The sequence below is a fragment of the Indicator indicator genome, chromosome 10 (genome assembly GCF_027791375.1).
Source record: "Indicator indicator isolate 239-I01 chromosome 10, UM_Iind_1.1, whole genome shotgun sequence".
In the NCBI taxonomy this organism is placed as follows: Eukaryota; Metazoa; Chordata; class Aves; order Piciformes; family Indicatoridae; genus Indicator; species Indicator indicator.
The window spans coordinates 32,942,943-32,970,591 of NC_072019.1; the positions used below are offsets into that span (position 1 = coordinate 32,942,943).

General features: G+C 45.8%; 1 protein-coding gene across 1 annotated transcript in view; it reads right to left on the reverse strand.

The window, feature by feature from the left end:
* The window catches only part of DPYD (dihydropyrimidine dehydrogenase), a 605,351-nt gene that overhangs the window by 299,605 nt on the left and 278,097 nt on the right, over window positions 1-27,649 (reverse strand). The window contains exon 13 of the mRNA XM_054384577.1: window positions 13,824-14,039. Coding sequence (XP_054240552.1) covers window positions 13,824-14,039 — 216 coding nt within the window. The remainder of the gene's footprint in view (window positions 1-13,823; window positions 14,040-27,649) is intronic.

Genomic DNA, 27,649 nt, shown 5'->3' on the forward strand with positions numbered 1-27,649 from the left:
TGTCCTCTTGTTCTGCTGCTGGTTGCCTGGGAGAAGAGACCAACCCCCACCTGGCTACAACCTCCCTTCAGGGAGTTGTAGACAGCAATGAGGTCTGCCCTGAGCCTCCTCTTCTCCAGGCTGAACACCCCCAGGTCCCTCAGCCTCTCCTTCTAGGGTCTGTGCTTGAGGTCTCTTCCCAGCCTCACTGCCCTTCTCTGGACAGCTTCCAGTATCTCAATGTCCTTCTTAAATTGAGGGGCCCAGAACTGGACACAGTAAAAGTAAAAAATGTAAAAGTTACAGCCAAGCTTACTCTGCTCCATTAAGGGTGGGTGGAAAGAAGGAATTGCAGACATAAAGGAAAAGACAAAATATGGAGACTTGCTGACCCTCTGTAAAAATCCATCCCTTAGCTTGGATGACTTGGGCTGACTCAGTGCTCCTGGCCCTGTGTGACAGACCCCTCTTTGCCTTCCTTCTGCTCCACACCCTGAGAGAGCAGATTTCTCCTCCACGAGAGACTCTGTGCTGTGGCTGTCACTGCCAGAAGAAATGCAGCTCTTTTGCAACATTCAATGCTACAGGGAGACTGAGACTAAACATTTGACCAGAAAGTCAATTTTCATCATGCATTTGCAAAAAAAAAAAAAAAAAACCTTTCCATTTCTATAAAGTCATCAGTGCAATCACAAAGAGAGATACTTTGAACAGACAGTCATTAAACTCTGGCTTCAAAAACACAGTCCCTCACCTTCAACATTCAAAGTCCTTACTGGCCCAAATAACCAGGTTTAGTAAAGCTAAAAACACATAACTGAAAGGGGCTGAGCTCCCTCACTTGCAAATTCCTGTCAAGAAGCCACCCCTGCAACACTTTAGCAGTTTAATAAGTGGGGAAGCTGACAGCCCAGAAGGGAGAGCCACCCTCAGGAAGATCTTGACAGGCTGGTCGAGGGGGCAAGAAGGAACTGTATGAAGTTTATGGAGGACAAGTGTAGGGTCTTGCAATGGGAACACACAACTTCAGCCTCATCCCTGGAGTTTTTAAGGCCAGGCTGGATGTGGCTCTGGGCAGTGACCCACATGGTGTGGAAGGTTGCCCATGAGCCAGCAATGTGCTCTTGTGGCCAAGAAGGCCAATGGCATCCTGGGGGGGATTAGAAGGGCTGTGGTTAGTAGGTCAAGAGAGGTTCTCCTCCCCCTCTACTCTGCCCTGCTGAGGCCACATCTGGAGTACTGTGTCCAGTTCTGGGCCCCTCAGTTCAAGAAAAACAGGGAGCTGCTTGAAGGAGTCCAGTGCAGAACCACGAGGATGATGAAGGCAGTGGAGCATCTTCCTTATGAGGAGAGACTGAGGGAGCTGAGGGCTCTGCAGCTTGGAGAAAAGGAGCCTGAGAGGTGACCTCATCAATGTTTATAAATATGTAAAGGCTCAGTGCCAAGAGGCTGGAGCCAGGCTCTGCTGGGTGATGCCCAATGACAGCACAAGGGGCAGTGGTGGAAGTTGAGCCACAGGAAGTTTCACATAAATATGAGGAAATTTTTTTTTCACTGTGAGGGTGATGGAGCCCTGGAAGAGGCTGCTCAGGGAAGTTGTGGAGTCTCCCTCTCTGGAGATATGAAAAACTCACCTGGATGTGTTTCTGTGAGATCTGGTGTAGGTGCTTCTGCTCTGGCAGTGGGATTGGACTGGATGAGCTTTGGAGGTCCCTCCCAGCCCCTGAAATTCTGTGATGCTGTGATTCAGCCTAATCTAGGGTGAGGTGTCCCTGCCCATGGCAGGGGGGTTGGAACTGGTTGATCCTTGAGGCCCCTTCCAACCCTGACAATTCTGAGACTGATTTTTTAGGTAAATCAGGGATGCAGCTCTGACTGGGAGCCACCTGGCTTGAGAGGAGCACCGCAGAGAGGGACCTGGGAGTCTAGGCTCAACATGAATGAAGAGTGAGCTGCAGTGGCAACAGGATAAAGATGTCCTTGTTGCACTCTACTCAGTGCTGGTCAGGCCACACCTGAAGTACTCTATGTAGGAAGGAATCAGACAGGCTGGACAGGGTCCAGTGAAGGGCCACAGGACTGGCAGCCCTGTCCTATGAAGGCAGGCTGAGAGAGCTGGGCTTGTTCAGCCTTGAGAAGGCTTAGGGCAGACCTCATACCCATCCACAAGTACATAAAGGGTGGCTGTCAGGAGAAGGGAGACTCCCTTTGTGCAGAGTCCCATGGTGAAGACAAGGGGTGAGTGCCACAAGCTGCTACTGGGGAGATTCAGACTGGATGGCAGAAAACCTTTTGTCACCATTTGAACTATAAGACATTGAAATAAACCCCCAAGGGAGGTGGTGGATTCCCCTGCATTAGACACTTTCAAGGCCCAGCTTGCCAGGGTGCTGGGCCAGCTCATTTAAACTACATTCTTACCCTGGAAGGTTGGACTGGCAGAGCCTTGAGGTGCCTTCCAACCTGGTATTCTATGAGCCTATGAATCTATCGATCTGTGAATATGTGAATCTATGAATCTACTTGGTGCAGACTTCAGCTGTGGTAGGAAGGGACTTGGCTTATCAACAATGATTTAGATCAGGCTCTCAATCCTGGACTCTTTGGCCTCTCCACTTGCACAGTTTTGTTCAAGCTCTAGACCAGGATTCCACCAGGGTGAAAATGTGCAAAGTGCCTGCAGAGAGAGTTGGATGGACTGAGGCGAAAGAATGGACAGACAGAGCCTTTTCCAGTTACTCAGATAGTATTAGATGAGATTGAACAAGTCTAAGTGCAGGGTTCTACACTTTGGCTACAACATCCCCAAGCAGTGCTGCAGGCTGGGGACAGAGTGTCTGGAGAGCAGCCAGGCAGAGAGGGACGTGGGGGAACTGCTTGACAGCAGCTGAACAGGAGCCAGCAGTGTGCCCAGGGGGCCAAGAAGGCCAATGGCATCCTGGCCTGCATCAGCAATAGTGTGGCCAGCAGGAGCAGGGAAGTCATTCTGCCCTGTGCTCAGCATTGGTCAGGCCACACCTTGAGTCCTGTGTCCAGTTCTGGGCTCCTCAATTCAAGAAAGATGTTGAGATGCTGGAAGGTGTCCAGAGAAGGGCAAAAAGGCTGGGGAGGGGTCTGGAGCACAGCCCTGTGAGGAGAGGCTGAGGGAGCTGGGGGTGTTTAGCCTGGAGAAGAGGAGGCTCAGGGCAGACCTCATTGCTGTCTACAACTCCCTGAAGGGAGGTTGTAGCCAGGTGGGGGTTGGGCTCTTCTCCCAGGGAACAGCAACAGAACAAGAGGACACAGTCTCAAGCTGTGCCAGGGGAGGTTTGGGCTGGATGTGAGGAAGAAAGTTCTTCCCAGCAAGAGAGATTGGCCCTTGGGATGTGCTGCCTGGGGATGTGGTGGAGTCACCATCCCTGGAAGTGTTTAAACCAGGACTGGATGAGGCACTCAGTGCCATGGGTTAGCTGGGGTGATAGGCTGGACTGCATGATCTCAGAGATCTTTTCCAACCTGGTTAGCTCTGTGATTCTGTGAAGCTATTGGCTTTTAAAGAGAGCCTCCAAGCTTCTTTACACTGGGTAAAAGTAAGGAGGGATGAGATCCAGCCCTTAAGTTAAACATACGAGAGGAATAATTTTTCCCTTGAGGGAAAAGGAGGAAAATCTGTTTTCCTGAAACAGAATTATTTGTTCCTTTTTCTGTAACCAAATATCACATTTTCTGTAAAAAAAAAAAAAAAAAAAATTCCAGTGAAATACAGTGCTGTAGCTACAGCTTTTTTTAAAAGCAATAATTACATCTATCCCATTTCACAGAATCACAGAAATATTCAGGTTGGAAAAGCCCTTGAGGATCACCAAGTCCAACCATTAACCCTACTCTGCAATGTTCACCCCTACACCATATCCCCAAGCACCACATCCAAACCACCTTGAAACACATTCCCTAGAACAGTCTTCTACCTCCCCTGTTAAACATAGCTGATTTTATGCAGTGGTCTGAAAATGTAAAGTCTGAGGAAGCATAAAGCTGGTATTTCAGAAATGAGGCACAAAAATAAGGTACAGAGAGAACTCATAAGGCTGTTTACTGTGATAGTGTGTGATTTATTTACGATTTACTATTTATTATTTACTATGTATTATTTACTATTATTGTTTACTAGTTATTGTTTACTATTTAATATTTATTTACTATTTATTATTCACTATTTATTGTTTACTATTGTATTATTTAATATTTAGTTACTATTTGCCATTTATTATTTACTATTTATTATTTACTATTTATTATTTACTATTTATTATTTACTATTTATTGTTTACTATTTTATTATTTACTATTTAATATTTAGTTACTATTTTGCTATTCATTATTTATAATAATAATAATTTGAAACAAACAAACAAAAGTATTTAAATCAGAGAGTTTTGCATCCTAAGGTATCCTGGAAAAAAAAAATAAAAAGCCCATCTAACAGTTCAAAAAATCTGCTTAATAAAAGTTGCCTGATTTTATTTAAAAGAAAGGCAAACAGTCCTCCTTTTTTTTTTTTTTTATATTTGACATTACCAATCTGATCATTTGCCTCCCTAAAGGAAACCCATACAGCTTTCATACAGACCACACAATAAAGGATGGTAATATTTCTGTTTACTGAGATACCAACTGGCATTTCGTTGCAAGTCAATGGTCTATCTTTGCTACAGCACACTAGACCTCAATCTGGCATCTACAAATGTCAAGAGTATAAAGAAAAGGAAAAAAAAAAAGAAAAAAGAAATAATAATAATAGTAATAAGAAAAAAAAAAGATAGAAATCAAAAGCATGTTCTAAATTCCTAAAAAAAACCCCAAACAAACAAAACAAAACAAAAACCAAATGAAACAAAGTTCACCTAAACATATTTGCTGCAGAACTCAGTACAATATTCAGCTGTCAATCTTGAGAGACAATGAGGGAGTGATGCTGTCAGTAGGACAGGATAATAACATTTCAAGCAGATGTTCAGGCAGGGCTCTAATTCTCACTGAACTCCCTTGGTAAGCATTTAATTTCTTTATCATATGCAAGCTAGGCAAATTGTACTTCATCAAAGCTGTATTGTGAAATATTAATATTTCATATTATAGCAAAACTCCATAGAATAACCTTTGTCATATTAAGAACATCAGAATTTCAAATGTCATGGTTCTGCATTTTAATGCATCTTAAATAGCTTTTTGGCTTGGCACCATAAATTATAACTAGTTTAATCTAAATTGCTGTGCTGGAATATCACACACACACAAAAACCAGACATTTTGTACAATGGTTTCACTGCTGTGCAACTCTGATGTTACAGAAAACAACTCTGATGTTACAGAAAACAATGCCTCAGTGTTGCACCAATCCTCACCACCTCCAGTTATTGAGAGAGGTGCACACAGGGCAAAGGTACAGACAGAGAGACAGAGAAGTGCAGTGACATTCAGTGCACCCTCAGCAAGTTCACCAATGACACTAAGCTGTGTGGTGGCTGCTGACACACAGGAGGGAAGGGATCCATCCAGAGGGACCTGGACAGGCTGCAGAGGTGAGCCCAAGCCAACCTCATGAGGTTCAACAAGACCAAGTGGAAGGTCCTGCAGCTGGGTCAGGGCAATCCCAAGCACTGATATAGGCTGGGCAGGGACTGGCTGGAGGGCAGCCCTGAAGAAAAGGCCTTGGGGCTGCTGGGGAAGCTCAACAGGAGCCAGCAGTGAGCACTTGCAGCCCAGAGAGCCAAGCAGAGCCTGGGCTGCAGCAAGAGAAGTGTGGCCAGCAGGGTCAGGGAGGGGATTCTCCCCCTCTGCTCCACTCTGCTAAGACCACACCTGGAGCTCTGGGTCCAGTTCTGGAGCCTCTATTACAGGAAGGATCTGGAGGTGCTGGAAGGTGTCCAGAGAAGGGCCACGAGGATGAGCAGAGGGCTGGAGCTGCTCTGCTATGGAGACAGACTGAGAGAGTTGGGGTTGTGCAGTGTGGAGAAGAGAAGGCTCTGAGGAGACCTTCTTGTGGCCTTCCAGTATCTGAAGGGGGCTACAAGAAAGCTGGGGAGGGACTTTTTAAGGCATCAGGGAGTGATAGGACTGGGGGGGATGGAGCAAAACTAGAAATGGGTGTTAGGAAGAAGTTCTTCCCCATGAGGGTGGTGAGACACTGGCACAGGTTGCCCAGGGAGGTGGTGGAAGCCTCATCCCTGGAGGTTTTTGCAGCCAGGCTGGATGTGGCTGTGAGCAACCTGCTGTAGTGTGAGGTGTCCCTGCCCATGGCACGAAGGGATGATCCTTGTGGTCCCTCCCAACCCTAACAATTCTATGATTCTATGAGAACTTTGAGCCTGAATATGTATATTGAAATAAAAGCACATAGAAATGTGATGTATCCTGGATAAATTCATTAATTTTCTACCAACAGTGACTTCAACTTAGAAGCTGTTGTGAAAAACTGTTGCCAAATCAGAGAACTGCAGAGATATGTTATGACTAGAAAGTTTTCTCCACTATGGTTTAGTCTCTATTTAATTTAGTTTTAATTGCAGCCTTGGTTTTAAAAAGATCCACACAACTTGCTGGATACATAATAAAGTTTAAGACAAACAAACAAACAAACAAAAACCCCAAACCCATCAAACAAACAGAAAAAAATTAAAGATTAAAAATGAACTTAGTCTGCATGTTGATTTCTGCTGGTTCTCATAATAAAGGCAACTGCTTCCTCACCATTGAAAGCGACAGCATCACAAATCAATGCATGTCACAACAGAATAAAGCCAGATGCAGCTGATTAATCAGAATTAAAGTCTAGAATTGAAGGGAATGTCTAAAAATCAAAGGAAACTCTTTTTTTTCTTGCTATCTCAGTTGTTTTTTCTTCCTATTCCTAAGCAGCTCAACAAATGCACTGAGAGATCAACAAAGCAGGAATGCAGTAGATGAAAACCTCCAATTTCACCATAAACTTCTCACTGTGGTAGTGGATATAGAGATATGCACACTTCATGTAACCTCTGACTTATTTTGATAGTGCTCCTACAGCCTTTCTGCTTGCAGGTTTTAACGCAAATCTTGTGTGCTAAACAACACTTACTAATAAATTCTAAATAAATAAACCAGCTCACGCTAAACACTTATCCTAAATACCTCCCACTCGCAGTCACTTGTTTAATTAATGCAGCATCTCTCATTCTCCCTCTAGTCTTCTGTTCACCTAAGCTCTAAAAGCTCTAAATTGCTGTTCGTTTCTTGTGGACTCTGTGATATGCAGCTCCCCATTTCTCTGGGATACGCAACTCCCCCATTTCAATAGAATCATAGAAATATCAGGGTTGGAAGGGACCTCAGGGATCACCCAGTTGCCACCCTCCTGCAATAGATTGCCAATAGAATGCACAAATAATATGTTGTGGCACAGAGTTATCTGAATGAGGCAGAGCAAGGAGCTACTTAACTGATCCTGCAGTCAAGAAGGGCAGACATGAGAGCAGGAAAAGGTGTGTGAAGGGACATCTTTATTCTCCCTCCATTTGTCTTTCCCAATGGCAGTCCATTTTTAAAAGCAGTTATTTCTGGATGAAATCATATCTGCTTGACACTAAAGCAGCTGTGGGAAGATGTTTAATTTGGTAAATAAAATTCTACATACAGACACATACAGAATCACAGAAACACAGAATTAACCAGGTTGGAAAAGACCTTCAGGATCATCAAGTCCAACCCATCCCAAGAGCCAATTCTGGGAAGAATTTCTTCGTCACATCCAGACCAAACCTCCCCTGGCACAGCTTGAGACTGTGTCCCCTCCTTCTGCTGCTGGTTGCCTGGGAGAAGAGACCAACCCCCACCTGGCTACAACCTCCCTTCAGGGAGTTGTAGACAGCAATGAGGTCTGCCCTGAGCCTCCTCTTCTCCAGGCTAAACACCCCCAGCTCCCTCAGCCTCTCCTCACAGGGCTGTGCTACAGACCCCTCCCCAGCTTCATTGCCCTTCTCTGGACACACTCAAGCAACAGGTACAGTGTACCCTGGTGCAGTGGTGGAACACTGGCACAGGTTGCCCAGGGAGGTTGTTGAGGCTCCTTCCCTGGAGATATTCAAGGTGAGGCTCAAGGAGGCCCTGGGCAGCCTGATCTAGTTGGGGATGTCCTGCTGACTGTGGGGAGGTTGGACTGGATGAGCTTTAAAGGTCCCTTCCAGCCTGGACCATTCTATGTCTCTATGATTCTATATTTCTATGATTCTATGATTCCATGTTTCTATGATTGTATGATTCTATAATTCTTTGTTTCTATGATTCTGTGATTCTATGATTCTTTGTTTCTATGATTCTGTGATTCTATGATTCTATATTTCTATGATTCTATGTTTCTGTGTTTCTATGATTCTATGATTCCATGTTTCTATGATTCTGTGATTCTATGATTCTATATTTCCATGATTCTGTGTTTCTGTGTTTCTATGATTCTATGATTCTTTGTTTCTATGATTCTATGATTCTATTTTTCTATGATTCTTTGTTTCTTTTTCTATGATTCTGTGATTCTATGTTTCTATGATTCTATGAATAATGCTTGCTTTATGCCATATTATCCAGTACCTTCTAAAACACTTAAGAGTGCAGTACTCTTAAAGGCAGAAGTACTCTGAAGGAATTTCTGCTACTTCTCTCATTAGCTTCTTCAGGTTTCAACAACAGTACATTAATATGCAAGAACAAGCTTCTGCTGAATCACCCAGAGTTGAAATTGTCACCCTGCACACAGAAAACACTCCACAGGTTGTGATGGAGGCAATTACACAGCATAGCACGTGGGTGTTTGAGAAGGGAGTGAACACAGCATGAACCAGGGCTGTGCTGTCTCCCTCCATGGCAGTACGTGATGCTCTCAAGGTGGGGCCAAGAGAGATGATGGTTGGGAAGGCTGAGGGAGTAAATTATGGCCCAGGGGCTAGAACTGCAGCATTGCCATCCAACAGTTCCTCTATCCAAGAATGTAAAGCATCTCATGGGCTGTAGGGATCCCTAGCCTAGCATTTTAGATGAGTTTTTTGTGCTAGTGTAATGGTTTAAGCTTTCCCAGAGCCCAAAAGCCCAACAGAACAGATTTAGGTTGCCTTTTCTCTCCCTTTTTCCCAGTAGGGAAAGAAAATTAGGCAAGAGGAGAAGAGAGAAGTGAAACAATGAAAGAACAGTCTTGAACTGATCTGGAAGTAAAAAGGTAAGTTTAACAACATGTAAAAGGCATTTAAGTAAAAGGAAGGTTACAGAGGTGTAAGGGAAAAGGATAAATAAAAGTATATACAAAACCAGGCACAGCTGGCAAAGGATTCCCTGGATGGAAGATGGATTCTCTTTGGATGCAGTTCCCTTATGTGTCTGAGACTGTGTGGAGCAGGTGCAGCCATGTGGTTAACAGCTCCCAACACCAGCAGCAGGGTCTCAGAGAGCCCAGGGCAGGAGGGAGAGCAAGACAGGGAACCAGCCTCTCTTAAATAGGGCTGTGGACATGAAGGGGCAGTGGAATAAACTTTGACCCAGGGACCCCTTTGCCTGGAAGGTGGCCAGGTTTCTTTGCCCACCTGGGGCTAGGTTCTTTTCAGCCCACCCCTCCTGAGCTGGGCTTAACCTAGCACAGCTAGGTAGTAAAAGAGGGAAAAGGAAAAGAAATTCATATGAAATGAATCCTCTGCCTCACAAGAATCACAGCTCTCCAGCCTGAGTCCTTTTTATCTCTCTACTTGGATCTCTTTCTTCCAAGATTTAGCCTGCTTTTCTCCATCACACACAAGTTAATGCATGGAAATCCCTGGTTACACTCTGTATGTTTTTCACTAGCTACATGCCACCCAAATTTAGCCTGCATAAGTCACTTTTTGCTCCCATGCCCATGGTCAGCAGGGCAGTCACTGGTTTCCTCCTCTGTCTGAACACAGCAGTGAGATCAGTCATGGGCCATGGAAAAGAGCATTTCTCCTGCTGCTACCCTCCCCACTGCCACACAGGCAGTTTACACTTGGCCTTTGACCACTGCAGAATAGAAAGAAGCCCACAAATGGCACCTAACCAGGACAGATGAAACAATGGGTTGTCCAGGGAGGTGGTTGAGACCCCATCCCTGGAGGTGTTTAGGGCCAGGCTGGATGAGGCTGTGGCCAGCCTGATGTAGTGTGAGGTGTCCCTGCCCATGGCAGGGGGGTTGGAACTGGATGATCCTTGTGGTCCCTTCCAACCCTGACTGATTCTAGGATTCGATTCTATTCTACGTAAAAATGTATGGACAGGTGGAGACCTTAGCAGAAGAGAAAAGGTAGATTTGTTACTTCAAGTGAACTATAGAGGATGGACCTCTAATAGGAGGAAAGTCTATGGACAGCATGTACAGATATGCCAGACTAGCTTCTGCTGTCACACCTGAAGTAGCCTTAGGGAAGTTAAGCATCCCTCTGGATTTCAATGGAGATTCCAATCTGCTTCACAGGGCTTCCTATTAAAATGCTTTTCAGGACATTAATATAATTCCAGTGTGCATATAACACACTGTCAGCTGTAATTATTTAGTGGCTAGGTTGAAGGCAACTCATAGAAACTACTGAGATTGATTTATTTATTTATCTATCCATTTTTATCCCTGGTGTGTTTGCAGTCCTGCTGGACTACACAGTGGTTACTGTGTATCTCAGGAGCTAAACAGACACTGGCTGAGTTCCAGCTTGGTGGGAGCTCAGAAGGAGAGACATGCATGTTGTAGGAAGTGATGTTGGTACTACACTCAGCAGCAGACTTGTGAGTCATTTCTCAAATGGTGACTGAAAACTGTTCCACTGGATGCCGTGCTCGGGAGGTGTGACTTGGATGGAGATCTTTCGAGTGAGGGGGTTTGTAAAAAGCAAAAAGTGTCTCCAGGAGTTCTAATGTTTGAAATGTATAGATTCATTGCAGTAAGATGCAAAATATTGAAGGTAGTATTTATTTTAAAGAGAACAAATTCAGAAAAGAGTATTGGATGAATTCTAGTCCAGAGCCTCATCAAGCCTGGCCTTAAACACCTCCAGGGATGGGGCCTCAACCACCTCCCTGGACAACCCATTCCAGGCTCTCACCACTCTCATGGGGAAGAACGTCTTCCTCATGTCCAGCCTGAATCTCCCCACTTCCAGCTTTATTCCATTCCCCCCTGTCCTATCACTACCTGATAGCCTAAAAAGTCCCTCCCCAGCTTTCTTGTAGCCCAGCCTGTTTCCAAATCCATCTGAAAAGTTCTCTTCAGCCCTCGCTACCATGTGTCACTGGTTGACAACACATGCCATGTCACAGTGTGAGAGCTGGAACCCCCCTCCCACACTGACAATAGCCAGGCTAGCTCAGTCTGGGAGCAAATGAAGCTGGATTTACAGGCAAAGCTATAATCTAGGATGAAATGCAATGAATGTGTACAAACAGACACTATACACAACATGTACAAATAGGTACAGTCAACAGAAAACCACAACAAAGCCCCTTGGGCCCCCCTCGAGGGGCTGTGCTTCTTCCCCAAGGGGCCTCCCCCCCCAGCCAGAAGGACTCCCCCCGACCCTCCTGGCAGAAGGCAGAGAGAGAGCCAAGAAGCTGAGAGGATGTTAGACTTAGCTTGTCAAGGTCAGTATGCAGGGGTGAGTGTTATCTTCCAAAGGCAGAAAGAAAAGCAGAAAGAGAAGCAGAAAGAAGCAGAGCAAGGCGAGACTTGAGTGACTTTGTTTTGAGTACTGATTCTTAAACATTTCTCTCTCTTGAAGTGTTCAGAATAATTATTATTTTGCTTTCTTACACCCAACAGTGATTTATTTACATCTTTTCACTTTCTCTGCTCGAACTTTGTGAACAAAAATTAAAGACACAGTTTGTAAAACCATCACCTGCCATTACACATCGTGAATCATTTCACACTGATACTCAGGCCTTTGTCCAGAGATTTACCTTTGATCTTCTTCCTCACTCCACAAGTCAAACTACACCTACATCCCAGACTACATCCTGTTTATTTTCTCTGCAATAGATTTATCAAAACTGTTGTTTCCTTTCACTCTCAAAACTTCTTCCTCACTGTAATTATGCCATTTTGAATGTAGCTGCACACTTTAAATCTACACAAAATGCTTTATTTTAGGTGCCACATTGAGCCATAACCTTAAAGACTTAATTCTAACTCCTTTCTCTTCCTCTACATGTTACTAAAGGTTAATGTCACTGTACCACTGTGCCAGGTTACACCCAGCCTAGGAGGGGGTGAGCTGAAAAGAACCTAGCCCCCAGGTGGACAAAGAAACCTGACCCAGGTGGGCAGAGACTTGCCCCCCACCTCCCAGGGTAGGGGTCCCCAGGTCAAAGTCTATTCCACTCCCACTTCCTGTCCACAACCGTTTTTAAGGGGAGGTATTTCCTCTTTCTCTCTCTCTCACTCTTGCCCTCGCCTGCCCAGCAGAGCTCTTGCTGCTCCCTGCTGTTGCTGTAACCATGTGGTAGGGCCTGGTCCATGCTGTTCCAGACACCCAAGGACTGCATCTGAAGAGAATGCACCTTGCAGCCAGAGAATCCTTTGCCAGCTGGGCCTGGCTTTGTATATATTTTTATTTACCCTTTTTCCTTATACCTTTGTAACCTTCATTTTACTCCGATGCCTTTTATATGTTGTTAAACTTACCTTTTTTTTTTTTGATGCAAGATTGTTTCTTTCATGATTTTATCTCTCTTTTCTCCTCCTGCCTAATTTGCTTTTCTCTGTTGGGAAAAAGGGAGAGGCAACCTAAATCTGTTCCATTTGGGCTTTTGGACTCTGGGAAAGCCACCACAACTATAACTTTCAGCAGAACTACTCCTCCCTTCATTGGCTTGGTTCATGCTGCCTCCACTTTTCTCTTCCACTCCCCACCCAGCTTCAGGCTTACACCCACAGCCTCACATTGCAACCACAACTTCATTTCAATGTCTTATCTTGGCAGTCCTTGGAACAGAAGCTGCCTTCCTTGAGTTGTGTGATGAAGCTGTTACTCATTCCCTTTGCATTCTGATCCCTCACAGCAAACATTTGCACTGCAGTATATTTAAAAAAGACTGCTGCCTTTACTGGTTGGCTAATATGAAAAGGTTGTGGAAGAAGACGGAAGAATAAAAGCCAGCAGAAACCACCTTTACACTGCAGTGGTGGATCCCCCCAGGCTGGCTGACCTACACAATCACAGAAATAATCACAGAAACATTCAGGTTGGAAAAGACCCTCAGGATGACCAAGACCAACCATTGAACCCTACTCTACAAGGCTCACCCCTAAACCACAGCCCCAAGCACCACATCCAAACCACCTTGAAACACATCCAGGCTTGGGGATTCCACCACCTCCCTGGGCAGCACATTCCAATGCCTGAACACTCTTGCTGGGAAAAAATTCTTCCTAATGTCCAGTCTAACCCTACCCAGTCACAGCCTGAGGCCATTCCCTCTTGTTCTATCACTAATGACCTGTGAGAAGAGACCAGCACCAACCTCTCCACAAGGTCCTTTCAGGTAGCTGTTGACATCAGAGGTCTCCCCTCAGCCTCCTCTTTTCCAAACTAACCATTCCCAGCTCCCTCAGCCACTCCTCATCAGATTTATTCTCCATAATAATTAACACTTCAGCACACTTTTCAGGTTCAGAAGCCTACAGCAGCAAGTGGCATCAAGCCAAAGCATTACTGACTGTACCATACCCTTCTCTGATATCTTTTGTTAGCTAGATTTCACAGCACCATTCCCAAAAGACTCAGCTTCTTCAAACATGCAAAGAAAAGGTTGCCTGCAAAATGTATCTTAAAATCTTTCCTCACCTTATCCAGGGAGAAGGTTTTAGTGACAGCAAAGCCCCATCCAGCTTCAAATGCTCTTCGAATCATTGAAGAACTAGTAGCAGGGGTTGCACTTGCAAGGCCAAAAGGATTGGGAAACTTCAGGCCAACCATTTCTACACTGATGTCTACTAAGTCGATGGGAGTGTAGAAGAGTGGTAGCTCTGGAACAGTAGGAACTGCAACACCATGTAAGGACTGTGAAGAAAACAAAAAACACAAACAAAAATCACAGACATTTTGGTGGATTCTTCTTAATATAAATTATTATTAACACTGGAAAGGGAATAATTCATATACAGAATCACAGAATTGTCAGGGTTGAAAGGGACATGAAGGATCACCAAATTCCAACCCCCTGTGAGCCAGCAGTGAGCACTTGCAGCCCAGAAAGCCAAGCAGAGCCTGGGCTGCAGCAAGAGAAGTGTGGCCAGCAGGGCCAGGGAGGGGATTCTCCCCCTCTGCTCCACTCTGCTGAGACCACACCTGGAGCACTGTATCCAGTTCTGGAGCCTCTGTTACAACAAGGATCTGGAGGTGCTGGAAGGTGTCCAGAAAAGGGCCATGAGGATGAGCAGAGGGCTGGAGCTGCTCTGCTATGGAGACAGCCTGAGAGAGTTGGGGTTGTGCAGTGTGGAGAAGAGAAGGCTTTGAGGAGACCTTCTTGTGGCCTTCCAGTATTTGAAGGGGGCTACAAGAAAGTTGGGGAGGGACTTTTGAGGGTGTCAGGAAGAGATAGGACTGGGGGGAATGGAGCAAAACTAGAAGTGGGGAGATTCAGATTGGATGTTAGGAAGAAATTCTTCCCCATGAGGGTGGTGAGACACTGGCACAGGTTTCCCAGGGAGGTGGTGGAAGCCTCATCCCTGGAGGTTTTTGCAGCCAGGCTGGAGGTGGCTGTGAGCAACCTGCTGTAGTGTGAGGTGTCTCTGGCCATGGCAGGGGGGTTGGGACTGGATGATCCTTGAGGTCTCTTCCAACCCTGACACTTCTGTGATTCTGTGAATTAAAATCTTTGCTCATTCAGATGTCTGACAATAAAATCACAATGAAATAAATCAGGAATTTCCATCACACAGAGAAGCCTTACATAGTCTCTGTTCCTCAGAAGCCCTAGAATAAGGTCCCAGCAGTTTCTCCTGTCCCTAAAATGAGAATTTCTTCAGCACAACAAAAGGAACCACTACTATAGGTTAACAGTAAAATCCTTAGTCCCTTACACACTTAAAAACTTGGGCTGCTGTGTCGGTGTGAGCTGAAATTCCCCCCCCACCAACAATAACCAGGCTAGCTCAGTCTGGAAGCAAATGAAAAGCTGTATTTACAAGCAGAGTCTAAAATCTACAATGAAATGCAATGAATATGTACAAATATACAAAATTCACAACATTCACAAATATATACAATCAACAGAAAGAGCACACTCGATCTCCCTTTGCTTCCCCCCAAGGGGACCCTCCCAAAGGGGCCTCTCTCTCCCAGGAGCTTCCCCCCCCAGACCCCCCTGGACAGAGAAGCAGAGTTAGTTAAGCAGAAAGTTGTTAACTTAGCTGCCAAGGTCAGTGTGTGTTATCTTCAGCCAGAAGAGAAGAAGAAACAGCAGCCAGACAGCCCAGCAACTGCCCCCACTGCTGAACGCAGAATGTGCAGAGTGCCTACTTTGTTTTGGGTAATAGTTCTTAAACATTTCTATCTATCCAATGGAAGTGTTTAGAACAATCGTTATTTTGCTTTCTTACACCCAATAGTGACTTATTTACATTCTTTCACTTTCTCTGTTCTGAACTTTGCAAGGAAAAATTAAAAAGACAGTTTCAAACCATCACAGTCCACCCCTTCTAAACAATTCCATTGGCTGCTACTATCATTTATCTAATCTAAAATAATATCTACAACACTAGGTGAATAAAGACCATAGTCCATTCCGGCTATCTCAGATGTAGATGATTCAAAAGAGTCAAATCACAGGAAAAACAGCAAACAGCTTGTTTCCTCGCAGATGGAGCGAAGGAAGGAACAGGGACTCTCAGGTGACTCAGGGCTCTCAGGGTTCGTGCACCGTAGATCTCATGAACTCTCCTCTTGGGCGCGATGCTGTATCTGTGCAACACTCTGAATTTAACCTCTCTCAGCCAAAGTTAGATTTCTTTGTGGAATACACTGAATTTCACCATTTTCTTGCATCACCCAATAGGTGTGACCAGGACCTTCAGCAGAAACCACCCCTCGGACAGGTTTGGCCTCTCCTGAAGGAGAAAATACCCAAACAGTTTTGCCTAACAGATTCTTTTCTCTGATAACAGGAACTCTATCACCTTCTTCCTTTCGCAACAAATCTGATTGGGCAGGTCCAGCTCGATTCACTGAACCTCTACTATTCACCAACCAGGTTGCTTGTGCTAAATGTTTCTCCCAGTTTTTCAAAGATCCACCCCCCATGGCTTTGAGAGTGGTTTTCAGCAAACCGTTGTAGCGTTCGATCTTCCCTGCAGCTGGTGCATAGTAGGGAATGTGGAATATCCACTCGATGCCGTGCTCTTTGGCCCAGTTTTTTACAAGATTGTTCTTGAAGTGAGTTCCGTTGTCCGACTCAATCCTCTCTGGAGTTCCGTGTCTCCACAGGATTTGTCTCTCCAGGCCAAGAATGGTGTTACGTGCAGTTGCATGAGGAACTGGATAAGTTTCCAGCCATCCAGTGCTTGCCTCTACCATAGTCAGCACATACTGCTTACCAGATGGAGAACGAGGTAGAGTGATGTAGTCAATCTGCCAGGCTTCACCGTACTTGTACTTGGACCATCAGTCACCGTACCACAAGGGCTTGATCCGCTTTGCCTGCTTAATAGCAGCACAAATGTCACAGTCATGGATGACTTGTGTGATAGCATCCATGGAAATGTCAATGGATCTGTCACGAGCCCATCGGTAGGTTGCATCTCTGCCTTGATGTCCTGACGAGTCATGGGCCCACCGGGCTAAGAACAGCTCACCTCGGTGTTTCCAGTCAAGATCAGGATCAGAGTTTGTGTCCACCTGGGAAACTCTTGCAGCTAGATCTGCCTGATGGTTGTGGTGTTGTTCCTCAGTAGCTTTGCTCTTAGGAATGTGAGCATCGATGTGTCTCACTTTCACTGGGATTCTCTCAATGCGAGCAGCAATGTCTTGCCACAGATCTGCAGCCCAGATTGGCTTTCCTTTCCTCTGCCAGCCATTCTTCTTCCAGTCTTTCAGCCAACCCCACAAGGTATTGGCTACCATCCACGAGTCGGTGTAGAGATAAAGCTTTGGCCATCTCTCACGTTCAGCTATGTTAAGAGCTAGCTGGACAGCTTTTACCTCTGCAAACTGACTGGATTCTCCTTCTCCATCTCTCGCTTCTGCAACCCTGCGCGTTGGGCTCCACACTGCAGATTTCCATCTCCGCTTGTTCCCAACAAGACGACAGGAACCGTCTGTGAACAAAGCATATCTCTTTTCATCATCAGACAGATCACTGTAAGGAGGAGCTTCCTCTGCACGAGTTACTCTCTCCTCTGGAGGTTTAGCACAGCTTGTGCCTTCTGGCCAGTTTGTGATCACCTCCACCAAACCAGGCCTTTCGAGATTTCCCATTCGAGCTCGCTGTGTTATCAGAGCCATCCACTTAGACCAGGTAGCATCTGTTGCATGATGTGGTGAAGAACCTTTGCCTTTGAACATCCAATTCAGAACTGGCAATCTAGGAGCTAGAAGAAGTTGTGACTCAGTTCCAATCACTTCAGAAGCAGCTTTCACTCCTTCATAAGCAGCTAAAATCTCTTTCTCTGTTGGAGTGTAGTTTGCCTCTGAGCCTCTGTAGCCACGACCCCAGAAACCAAGAGGACGTCCTCGTGTCTCCCCTGGAGCTCTTTGCCATAAGCACCAGGTTAGACCATTGTCACTCGCGGCCGTGTACAGAATGTTCTTAATGTCTGGACCAGTTCGGACAGGTCCCAGACCCATCGCTTGGACTACCTCTGTAGTTGTAAGAGGAGTAACAAACTCAAATGTGTCTGCTAGCAGATTCATAGTTGAGTTACCATAGCTTCTTAGCCCAATAAGACCACAACAGAATTCACCAACATTCAGTAACTTGTTCTTAACCCAAAGAAATTACTTATATGCCACATATCTCACAATCTTGTTTATCATGCAGGAAACAGCCCATCTGTAAACAATCACACTGATAATAGATGAAATAAAATTACTCAAAATGCAAAACAGCTTCATTTTGCTTCCTAATCTGAGCAGAAATAAATCACAAGCAATCGAGCCCCGAGTTGGAGCGCCAAAAATAAAAAGTGTGTCGGTGTGAGCTGAAATTCCCCCCCCACCAACAATAACCAGGCTAGCTCAGTCTGGAAGCAAATGAAAAGCTGTATTTACAAGCAGAGTCTAAAATCTACAATGAAATGCAATGAATATATACAAATATACAAAATTCACAACATTCACATATATATACAATCAACAGAAAAAGCACAACCGATCTCCCTTTGCTTCCCCCCAAGGGGACCCTCCCAAAGGGGCCTCTCTCTCCCAGGAGCTTCCCCCCCAGACCCCCCTGGACAGAGAAGCAGAGTTTAGTTAAGCAGAAAGTTGTTAACTTAGCTGCCAAGGTCAGTGTGTTATCTTCAGCCAGAAGAGAAGAAGAAACAGCAGCCAGACAGCCCAGCAACTGCCCCCACTGCCGAACGCAGAATGTGCAGAATGCCTACTTTGTTTTGGGTAATAGTTCTTAAACATTTCTATCTATCCAATGGAAGTGTTTAGAACAATCGTTATTTTGCTTTCTTACACCCAATAGTGACTTATTTACATTCTTTCACTTTCTCTGTTCTGAACTTTGCAAGGAAAAATTAAAAAGACAGTTTCAAACCATCACAGCTGCTTTTTTCCTTTATTAGAGGAACTTTTCAATCTCATTCTTACCTGAGAAAGCTAACTACCATGGATGGGATGAGTGGGCATTGGTTGGTTTTGGTGTCTTTTTTTTTTTTCCTAAGCTGGTTCAAACCCTGGGACTTCATGTGTCTATTTTCTTTTGAGACTGCCTGGTTTCACATCTCTGCCTGTGACCCCAGATCTTCAAGTTCCTTGGACAGGGAGGACACATTTCGGGGCCAAATTTTCTGAATGGCTTAAAAGCCATTTGGAGAAAAAAATTGTTTTTAAAGGTCCCCCAGTACTTGGTGTCATAGAATCATAGAATCAACCAGGTTGGAAGAGACCTCCAAGATCATCCAGTCCAACCTATCACCCAGCCCTATCCAATCAACCAGACCATGGCACTAAGTGCCTCATCCAGGCTCCTCTTGAACATCTCCAGTGATGGTGACTCCACCACCTCCCTGGGCAGCACATTCCAATGGCAAATCTCTCTCTCTGTGAAGAACTTCCTCCTCACATCCAGCCAAAGTGTAGAACCTGGCACTTAGCCTTGTTCAATCTCATCCCCTTGGCCTCTGCCCACCCATCCAGCTTGTCAAGGTCCCTCTGCAGGACCCTCCTACCCTCCAACAGATCAACTCCTGCTCCCAACTTGGTGTCATCTGCAAATTTACTGATGATGGACTCAATTCCCTCATCCAGATCATCAATAAAGATATTGAACAGGATGGGGCCCAGCACTGATCCCTGGGGGACACCACCAGTGACTGGTTGCCAACTGGATGTGGCACCATTCACCACCACTCTCTGGGCCAGGCCCTCCAGCCAGTTCTTGACCCATTTCAGAGTGAATCTGTCCAAGCCATGACCTCCCAGCTTTGCCAGGAGCTTCTTGTGGCAGACAGTGTCAGAGCTTCCTTCAGTACCACCACATCTCCCACCTTGTGTATGGCAGAGGGGCTGGAACTGGATGATCCTTGAGGATCCTCACAACCCTCACAATTCTGTGCTTCTGTTAATGATGAGATGACCCAGGTGGATGTGGCAGAGGCAGGATTTTAAAAGGTTCCAATGGAATAAACTGACCATTTAAAAACACAGAGGCAGAATGAAGCTGCATGTTCAGTAGCAAGTGGCTATACATCCTCACAGATTTATTTCCCTCCCTCCTATCTCTTCCCTTTTTGCTCTATGTCTTTTTTTTTTTTCTTTTTTTTTTCCTGTCAGCACCAGGCTTATAAAAGAAATAAATTCACTAAGCCCTGGTGCTGTTGTTTTAGGCAAAACAAAACTTTTGGCAAACTAAAATGTTTCATAGCTTCCTGAAGGTAAAATCATCTTTATCATGAAGGATTTCCCTGACACTGCACAACCAAATTGGAAGAGAAAGCCTGCAGGCAAGGGTTTATTTATAATAACTCTTCCTTTGATTTTTTTTTTTTTTTTTTAAACTAGAGGACAAAAAGTGTGGCCCACACTGACTTCAATTTGATGCCAACCAGCTGAGCTGACAACACTGCAGGTATTTATCACTCCAGTCGTGGCAATTTCTGTGGCTACTTGAGCATGGTGGTAAAAAAATCCCCAGCACGTTGCATGCAGTGGCCTCAGCTCACCCTAACCAGGATATGCCTAGAGGCAAAAGGAGTGGAGCCTGTTGCCTTGGGCTGGGCCAGTTTGTAGGTGGTTTTCAGTCTATGCCTTTAATTTCTTTTTCACAGAGTTTGAGCAGGAAAGTAAAAGAATGTAAATAAATCACAGTTGAGTGTAAGAGAGAAAAATAATGGTTACTCTAAACACTTCCATTGGGGAGATAGAAACCTTCAAGAGCCAGTACTCAAAGCAGAGTTCAGTCTGTCTGGTGTTTCTCTGCTGGGCAGTCCAGCAGGGTGCTTCTACCTTTCTCTTCTGGCTTTGCTTTGGAGCTAACACACCTGCACACTGACCTTGAAAGCTAAGTTCTAATAAACTCTCTGCTTCTTGTCTTCTTCCTTTTTCCAAGGGGGATCTGGGGAAGGCAGGGAAGGGGGAGGCAGAGGGACAGCTTTCCTGGCTTTGGCCAGGAGGATTTTGTGCTGTTTCTGTTAATTGTACATATTTGTAAATAGTGTATATTTGTACATATTCATTGCATTCCATTGCAGACTGTAGTTTTTGTTTGTAAATACAGCCTCATTTGCTTCCAAGCTGTGCTAGTCTGGTGTTGTTAATGTGGGAAGGGAATTTCAACCCACCAGATACAAATAGTGATACTCATTGTCTTTGGATGGAGAAAATTCTTATCCACAGCAATGTGGTCTAACTCCATTTTCAGGCCTTGAACAAAAATAGACTGGGAAAGGAAATGGTTCTGTTACTGTTCACAGGCTCACAGGCTTGCAGGATGTTAGGGATTGGAAGGGACCTCTGGAGATCTTCAATTCTATCCCCCCCTGCCAGAGCAGGACCAGAGAATCCAGCACAGGTCACACAGGAACACATCCAGACAGGGCTGCAAAGGCTCCAGAGAAGGAGACTCCACAACCTCTCTGGGCAGCCTGCTCCAGGGCTCTGGGACCCTCACAGTGAAGAAGTTCCGCCTCATGTTGAGGTGGAACCTCCTGTGCTGGAGTTTCCATCCATTGCCCCTTGTCCTATCCCAGGGCACAACTGAGCAGAGCCTGTCCCCTCCCTCTTGACCCCCAGCCCTCAGCTATTGATAGACATTGATCAGATCCCCTCTCAGCCTTCTCCTCTCCAGACTGCACAGCCCCAGGGCTCTCAGCCTCTCCTCACCAGGCAGTGCTGCAGTCCCTTCAGCATCCTTGCAGCCCTCCCTTGGACTCTCTCCATCAGATCCCTGTCCCTCTTGAACTGGGGAGCCCAGAACTGGATGCAATATTCCAGGTGAGGTCTCAGCAGGGCAGAGTAGAGGGGGAGGAGAACCTCCCTGGCTCTGCTGGACGCACTCCTCTGAATGCACCCCAGGACCCCATTGGCCTTCTTGGCCCCCAGGGCACATTGCTGTCCCATGCAGAACTTGTTGTCCACCAGCAGCACTCCCAGGTCCTTCTCCACAGGGCTGCTCTCCAGCAGATCCCCTCCTGTTAACTTCTCTCACAGAGCCTTTTCTACAAACCCTATGGTCTGGAAGATTTTGCCTGAGTACTTACATCTCACTCCTGCTGCTTTCTATTTTTAAGTCTGATCTTCAAACACACCTTTTCTCTTTTGCATGTGCTGCTTTTATCCTCTCTCCAATTATCCACAATTTAATTTTGTTCAATACATTTACATTTTAAAAAATATGTCTGTCTTAGTTCATACAATTACAGGCTCACAGGATGTTAGGGGTTGGAAGGCACCTTTGAAGATCATCAAGTCCAACCCCCTGCCAGAGCAGGAGCAGGGAATCCAGCACAGGTCACACAGGAACACATCCAGACAGGGCTGGAAAGGCTCCAGAGAAGGAGACTCCACAACCTCTCTGGGCAGCCTGTTCCAGGCCTCTGGGACCCTCACAGGGAAGAAGTTCCTCCTCATGTTGAGGTGGAACCTCCTGTGCTGGAGTTTCCATCCATTGCCCCTTGTCCTATCCCAGGACACAATTGAGCAGAGGCTGTCCCTGTCCCTTCCTTCCTGACACCCACTCCTCAGATATTGATAGACATTGATTAGATCCCTCTCAGTCTTCTCCTCTCCAGACTAAACAGCCCCAGAGTGGTTGTGGTTGGAGAGGGTGCCTGGGGATCATGTTGTCCAACATCCTTGCTCAAAGTCAGCTAGAGCAGGTCGTTCAGGGCTCTGTCAAATTGCACTGAGATATTCCTGTGTCCCTTCCTGGCTTTCTGTTTCAGGAACAGCCACATTACTCAGTCAGTGGCAAGCAACTGAAATGCCAGGTTTCCTGCACTTGCATTCAGCCCACCTTTTTAACAGGGTGTGCTTTGTTAGTCACCTTCATGCTAGGCTTTCATGGTGGCAATGCACCCAAAACCCTTTCCCTCCCTCATGGAGTCAGGATGGGATTGAAAATCAGAAATGTGGGGAAAAGGGTAAAGAGGAAGGCATCTATCCCCTTGCAAGGCCATGCCAGCTGACACCTGGGCCCTTTCTCCCAGGTCACATACCAGGGGCAGATCCCTGTGCCAGCACAAGCCTGGATGTGATGGTTTGAAACTGTCTTTTTAATTTTTTCCTTGCAAAGTTCAAAACAGAGAAAGTGAAAGAGTGTAAATAAGTCACTACTGGGTGTAAGAAAGCAAAATACTGATTGTTCTAAACACTTCCATTGGATAGATAGAAATGTTTAAGAACTATTACCCAAAACAAAGTAGGCACTCGGCACATTCTGCGTTCGGCAGTGGGGGCAGTTGCTGGGCTGTCTGGCTGCTGCAGAACCTGATGCCAGTCAGTTTCTTGTACTTTTCTGGTGTATGGGATGTGATCTGTGGCACTTACAACACAGGAAATTTGGGCCATGAGCTGATATAAAATGGGTCTGCTAGAGAGCACTAGGGGCTCTTCCTGGGATTTCCTCCCTGGCACATGTGGATCACACATCACAGTCCAGAAGAATCACAGAATCATAGATTGGTCTGGGACAGAAGGGACCTCCAAAGCTCATCCAGTCCAACCCCCCTGCAGTCAGCAGGAACATCCCCAATTAGATCAGGCTGCCCAGGGCCTCCTTGAGCCTCACCTTGAATATCTCCAGGGATGGAGCCTCAATCACCTCCCCGGGCAACCTGTTCCAGTTGATGATGCAGAACTTATTGCTAACATCCAATCTCAATCTGCTCTGCTCTAGTTTGAAGCCATTGTCCCTCATCCTGTCCCTGCAGGCCTTTGCAAACAGTATATAAAGATTCCTCAGTATAGGAATCTTTGTAAACAGTAGAGAAGGATTCCTCAAGAAACAGAGACACCAAAAGGACCACTCACAACTGGAACCAGCCTTGTGAATATATTTGGAACCTGCCTAAGTCTCTGGGAACACCTTTAGTGGGGGCAATATACTGCTCTTGGATTCTATCATTTTTCAAATACTGATCCTGGTCCTGTACTCTGGGAGATACTGTGCAACTGGGCAACCAACCTGCAAATAGTACTTGGTTTTTCCTAAATTTGTCTATAAGTGAGGTGGGTGGTGGGATTGCTGAAGTCATAACAACATTTATATTGTTTTAATTCCCCACCTGAACCCCTTGGTTCATAACATTCATACATTGGTCTAGATAAACAAAGGGACATTCAATTCTTCCTTTGGTTGTCCTGAAAAGAAGCAGACAACATAATAATGGCTCCAAAGATAAGCTTCCCTGGAACCACCCATCTCTGGTACTGATGAAGAAATCATGTACTGGGGCTGTTTAGTCTGGAGAAGAGAAGGCTGAGAGGGGATCTGATCAATGTCTATCAATAGCTGAGGGGTGGGTGTCAAGTGGAGGGGGCCAGGCTCTTTTGGGTGGTGCACAGTAATCAGACAAGGAACAGTGGATACAAACTTGAACAGAGAAGATTTCAGCTCAACATGAGGAGAAACTTCTTTGCAGTGAGGGTGACAGAGCCCTGGAGCAGGCTGCCCAGAGAGGTTGTGGAGTCTCCTTCTCTGGAGACTTTCCAAACCCACCTGGATGCATTCCTGTGCAGACTCCCCTGGGTGATCCTGCTTTTGGCAGGGAGTGTTGGACTGGATGATCTCTGGAGGTCCCTTCCAACCCCTAACATTCTTTGATTCTGTGATTCCCTACATGGGAGGAGAAAAACGTTTTGCTGTGTGTGTGAAAAGAAATCCTAACTATCAAGACAGTACCAGCATGAGGCACTTCCAAACTGCCATGCAAAACAAAAAATAAGTCAATGATCTCTTGAGGTCCCTTCCAACCTCTAATATACTGTGATACTTTCAGGCATGCTCATGGAGTATAAGAATGGTTATCCTTCATAAAAGAATCCATGGCTGTACTCTTCAGATACCGTGGTGGGTTGAAATTCCAACACCCCCCATCTAATCTGAGAGAATTACCCCCGCAAAATAAAATTTGCTAGACCAGCTCAGTGGGATGGAAGCAAATGAAGCTCTATTTACAAGCAAAACTACAATCTAGAAATACAAAACGCAATGAATATGTGCAAAATAGACAATATTTACAGATATTTACAATTTATAAACAACACAAAACCACCCCTGGAAAAAACTCAGAGGGCTACCAATACCTTCCCCCTCTTGCCCCACCACTGGGCAAGGGAAAGAAAAAGTGGAGACAAGCAGAGAGTTACTTGTTAGCACTTAGACACAACAAACAATCACAGAATCACAGAATCAGTCAGGGTTGGAAGGGACCACAAGGATCATCCAGTTCCAACCCCCCTGCAATGCCCAGGGACACCTCCCACTACAGCAGGCTGGCCAGAGCCTCATCCAGCCTGGCTGCAAAAACCTCCAGGGATGGGGCCTCAACCACCTCCCTGGGCAACCCATTCCAGGCTCTCACCACTCTCATGGGGAAGAACTTCTTCCTCACCTCCAGCCTGAATCTCCCCACTTCCAGCTTTATTCCATTCCCCCCAGGCCTATCACTCCCTGATATCCTAAAAAGTCCCTCCCCAGCTTTCTTGTAGCCCCCTTCAGATACTGGAAGGCCACAAGAAGGTCACCTTGGAGCCTTCTCTTCTGCAAACTGAACAGCCCCAGCTCCCTCAGTCTCTCCTCATAGCAGAGCAGCTCCAGCCCTCTGCTCATCCTCATGGCCCTTCTCTGGACACCTTCCAGCACCTCCAGATCCTTCCTGTAACAGAGGCTCCAGAGCTGGACACAGAGCTCCAGGTGGGGTCTCAACAGAGTGGAGCAGAGGGGGAGAATCCCCTCCCTGGCCCTGCTGGCCACACTTCTCTTGCTGCAGCCCAGGCTCTGCTTGGCTCTCTGGGCTGCAAGTGCACATTGACAGCTCCTGGTGAGCTTCTCATCCCCCAGAACCCCCAAGTCCCTCTCCTCAGGGCTGCTCTCCAGCCAGTCCCTGCTCAGCCTGGATTTGTGCTTGGGATTGCCTCGACCCAGATGCAGCCAAGGTCAACAACAGCCAAGCAAAAGCCACCAGCTGGTATCAGCTAGAGTGAAGAGATGAGAAAGTTAGTTTAAACAACTAACTTTATGTTAGTTATCAGACCATTTATTTTCCCATTGTATTGTATTTATGTATGAATGTAATTTATTTACATTCTATCACTTTCTACTCAAGATCTGTGGAAAATTTCATAGGTGTCATCCTGAAACTGCCACAGATACAAAGCCCAGGTTAAAAAAAAAAACAAACAAAAAAACAAACAAACAAACAAACAAAAAAAAAAACACCAAAAAACGAGGGGCAAATACACAACATTGGTTCAAAATAACACAGTGATGTGCTCCAAAGTCACACTGAGTGGAGTCTTGCTGAAGTGCCATTTCTATCAGTTTGGATCTAAGTGCATCATTTCAGTCTAGGAAACATATAAGAGGAACTGCCCACAGTGGGGAAATTACTGCATAGGAAAAAAAAGTAGATTTCAACATCAGAAAGCTTGTAGTGAAGCAGAATGGAAAAGACACTTTTTAAGAGGGATTTGGAATCATAGAATGGTCCAGGCTGGAAGGGACCTCCAGAGGTCATCCAGTCCAACCTCCCCACAGTCAGCAGGGACATCCCCACTAGATGAGACTGCTCAGGGCCTCATTGAGTCTCACCTGGAATATCTCCAGGGAAGGAGCCTCAACCACCTCCCTGGGCAATGAGGAGAAGATGGCAGCTTGGAAGCCACATATGGGAAAATGCTCCATGGTAAGTGTATGAGCAGGAGTGGAGCATTAAGGCTGGCACAGTGGTCCAGGAAGAAAATATAGGAAGAATCACAATGAGAGAGCTGTCTTTACTTTCAGGGCAGGCACAGAAAACGATAAGTTAGCCCTGCAATAACTATGAAATACCTGAGAAAACCCCTATTATTAAATTGACTGGTCAAAAAGAAAAGAATAGAAACTGAGGCAGATAAGAAAACCTCAGCCTACACTGCTTCTGCAGAAGATCCTAAAGTCAGTGTTGGACAAAGGTGAGGGCTGTTACAATCCTGATTTGGGCTTTGACTAGTCATAGTCATGGTCTTGCTGGGAGCTGGAGGTGTTCAGCCTGGAGAAGAGGAGAAGGCTCTGGGGAGACCTAATAGCAGCCTGCCAGTACCTGAAGGGGGCCTACAGGAAGGGTAGAGAGAGACTGTTTGCAAAGGCCTGCAGGGACAGGATGAGGGACAATGGCTTCAAACCAGAGAAGAGCAGATTTAGATTGGATACTAGGAACAAGTTCTTTACTATGATGGTGGTAGAACACTGGACCAGGTTGCCCAGGGAGGTGGTTGAGGCCTCATCCCTGGAGATAATCAAGGTGAGGCTGGGCAGAGCTCTGGGCAGCCTGATCTAGTTGGGCATGTCCCTGCTGACTGCAGATGGGGTTGGACTGGATGAGCTTTGGAGGTGCCTTCCAAGCCAGACCATTCTATGATTCTATGATTCTGAGATTCTATGTGTTTTGAAACTAGCCTGGCACAGCTGCAGGCAACGATTTCTGAGATGAACCTATGCTTCATATAGCAGGAGGAATATATTAAGAGGCAGGAGATACTTAGGCAACTAATGATGGAAAGTTTCCAGCATAAGAGCAGCCAACAAGCTTCTGTAAATAACTCTCAGTTCTGAACATAAGGCATTTCTTCTGGAGAGTCCATGAGTCTGGATCTCATGCTTCACTTGACCATGTGCCAGAGCTTGCAGTGACTGGAATTTCAGGGCACATAACAGGCCCATCTGTTTGCTTAGCCTTTTGCCTGGAGTAGGTTGGGATACAAGCAGCCTGCTGTTCAAACAGTGCGTTCTACAAATAGTCAGGATG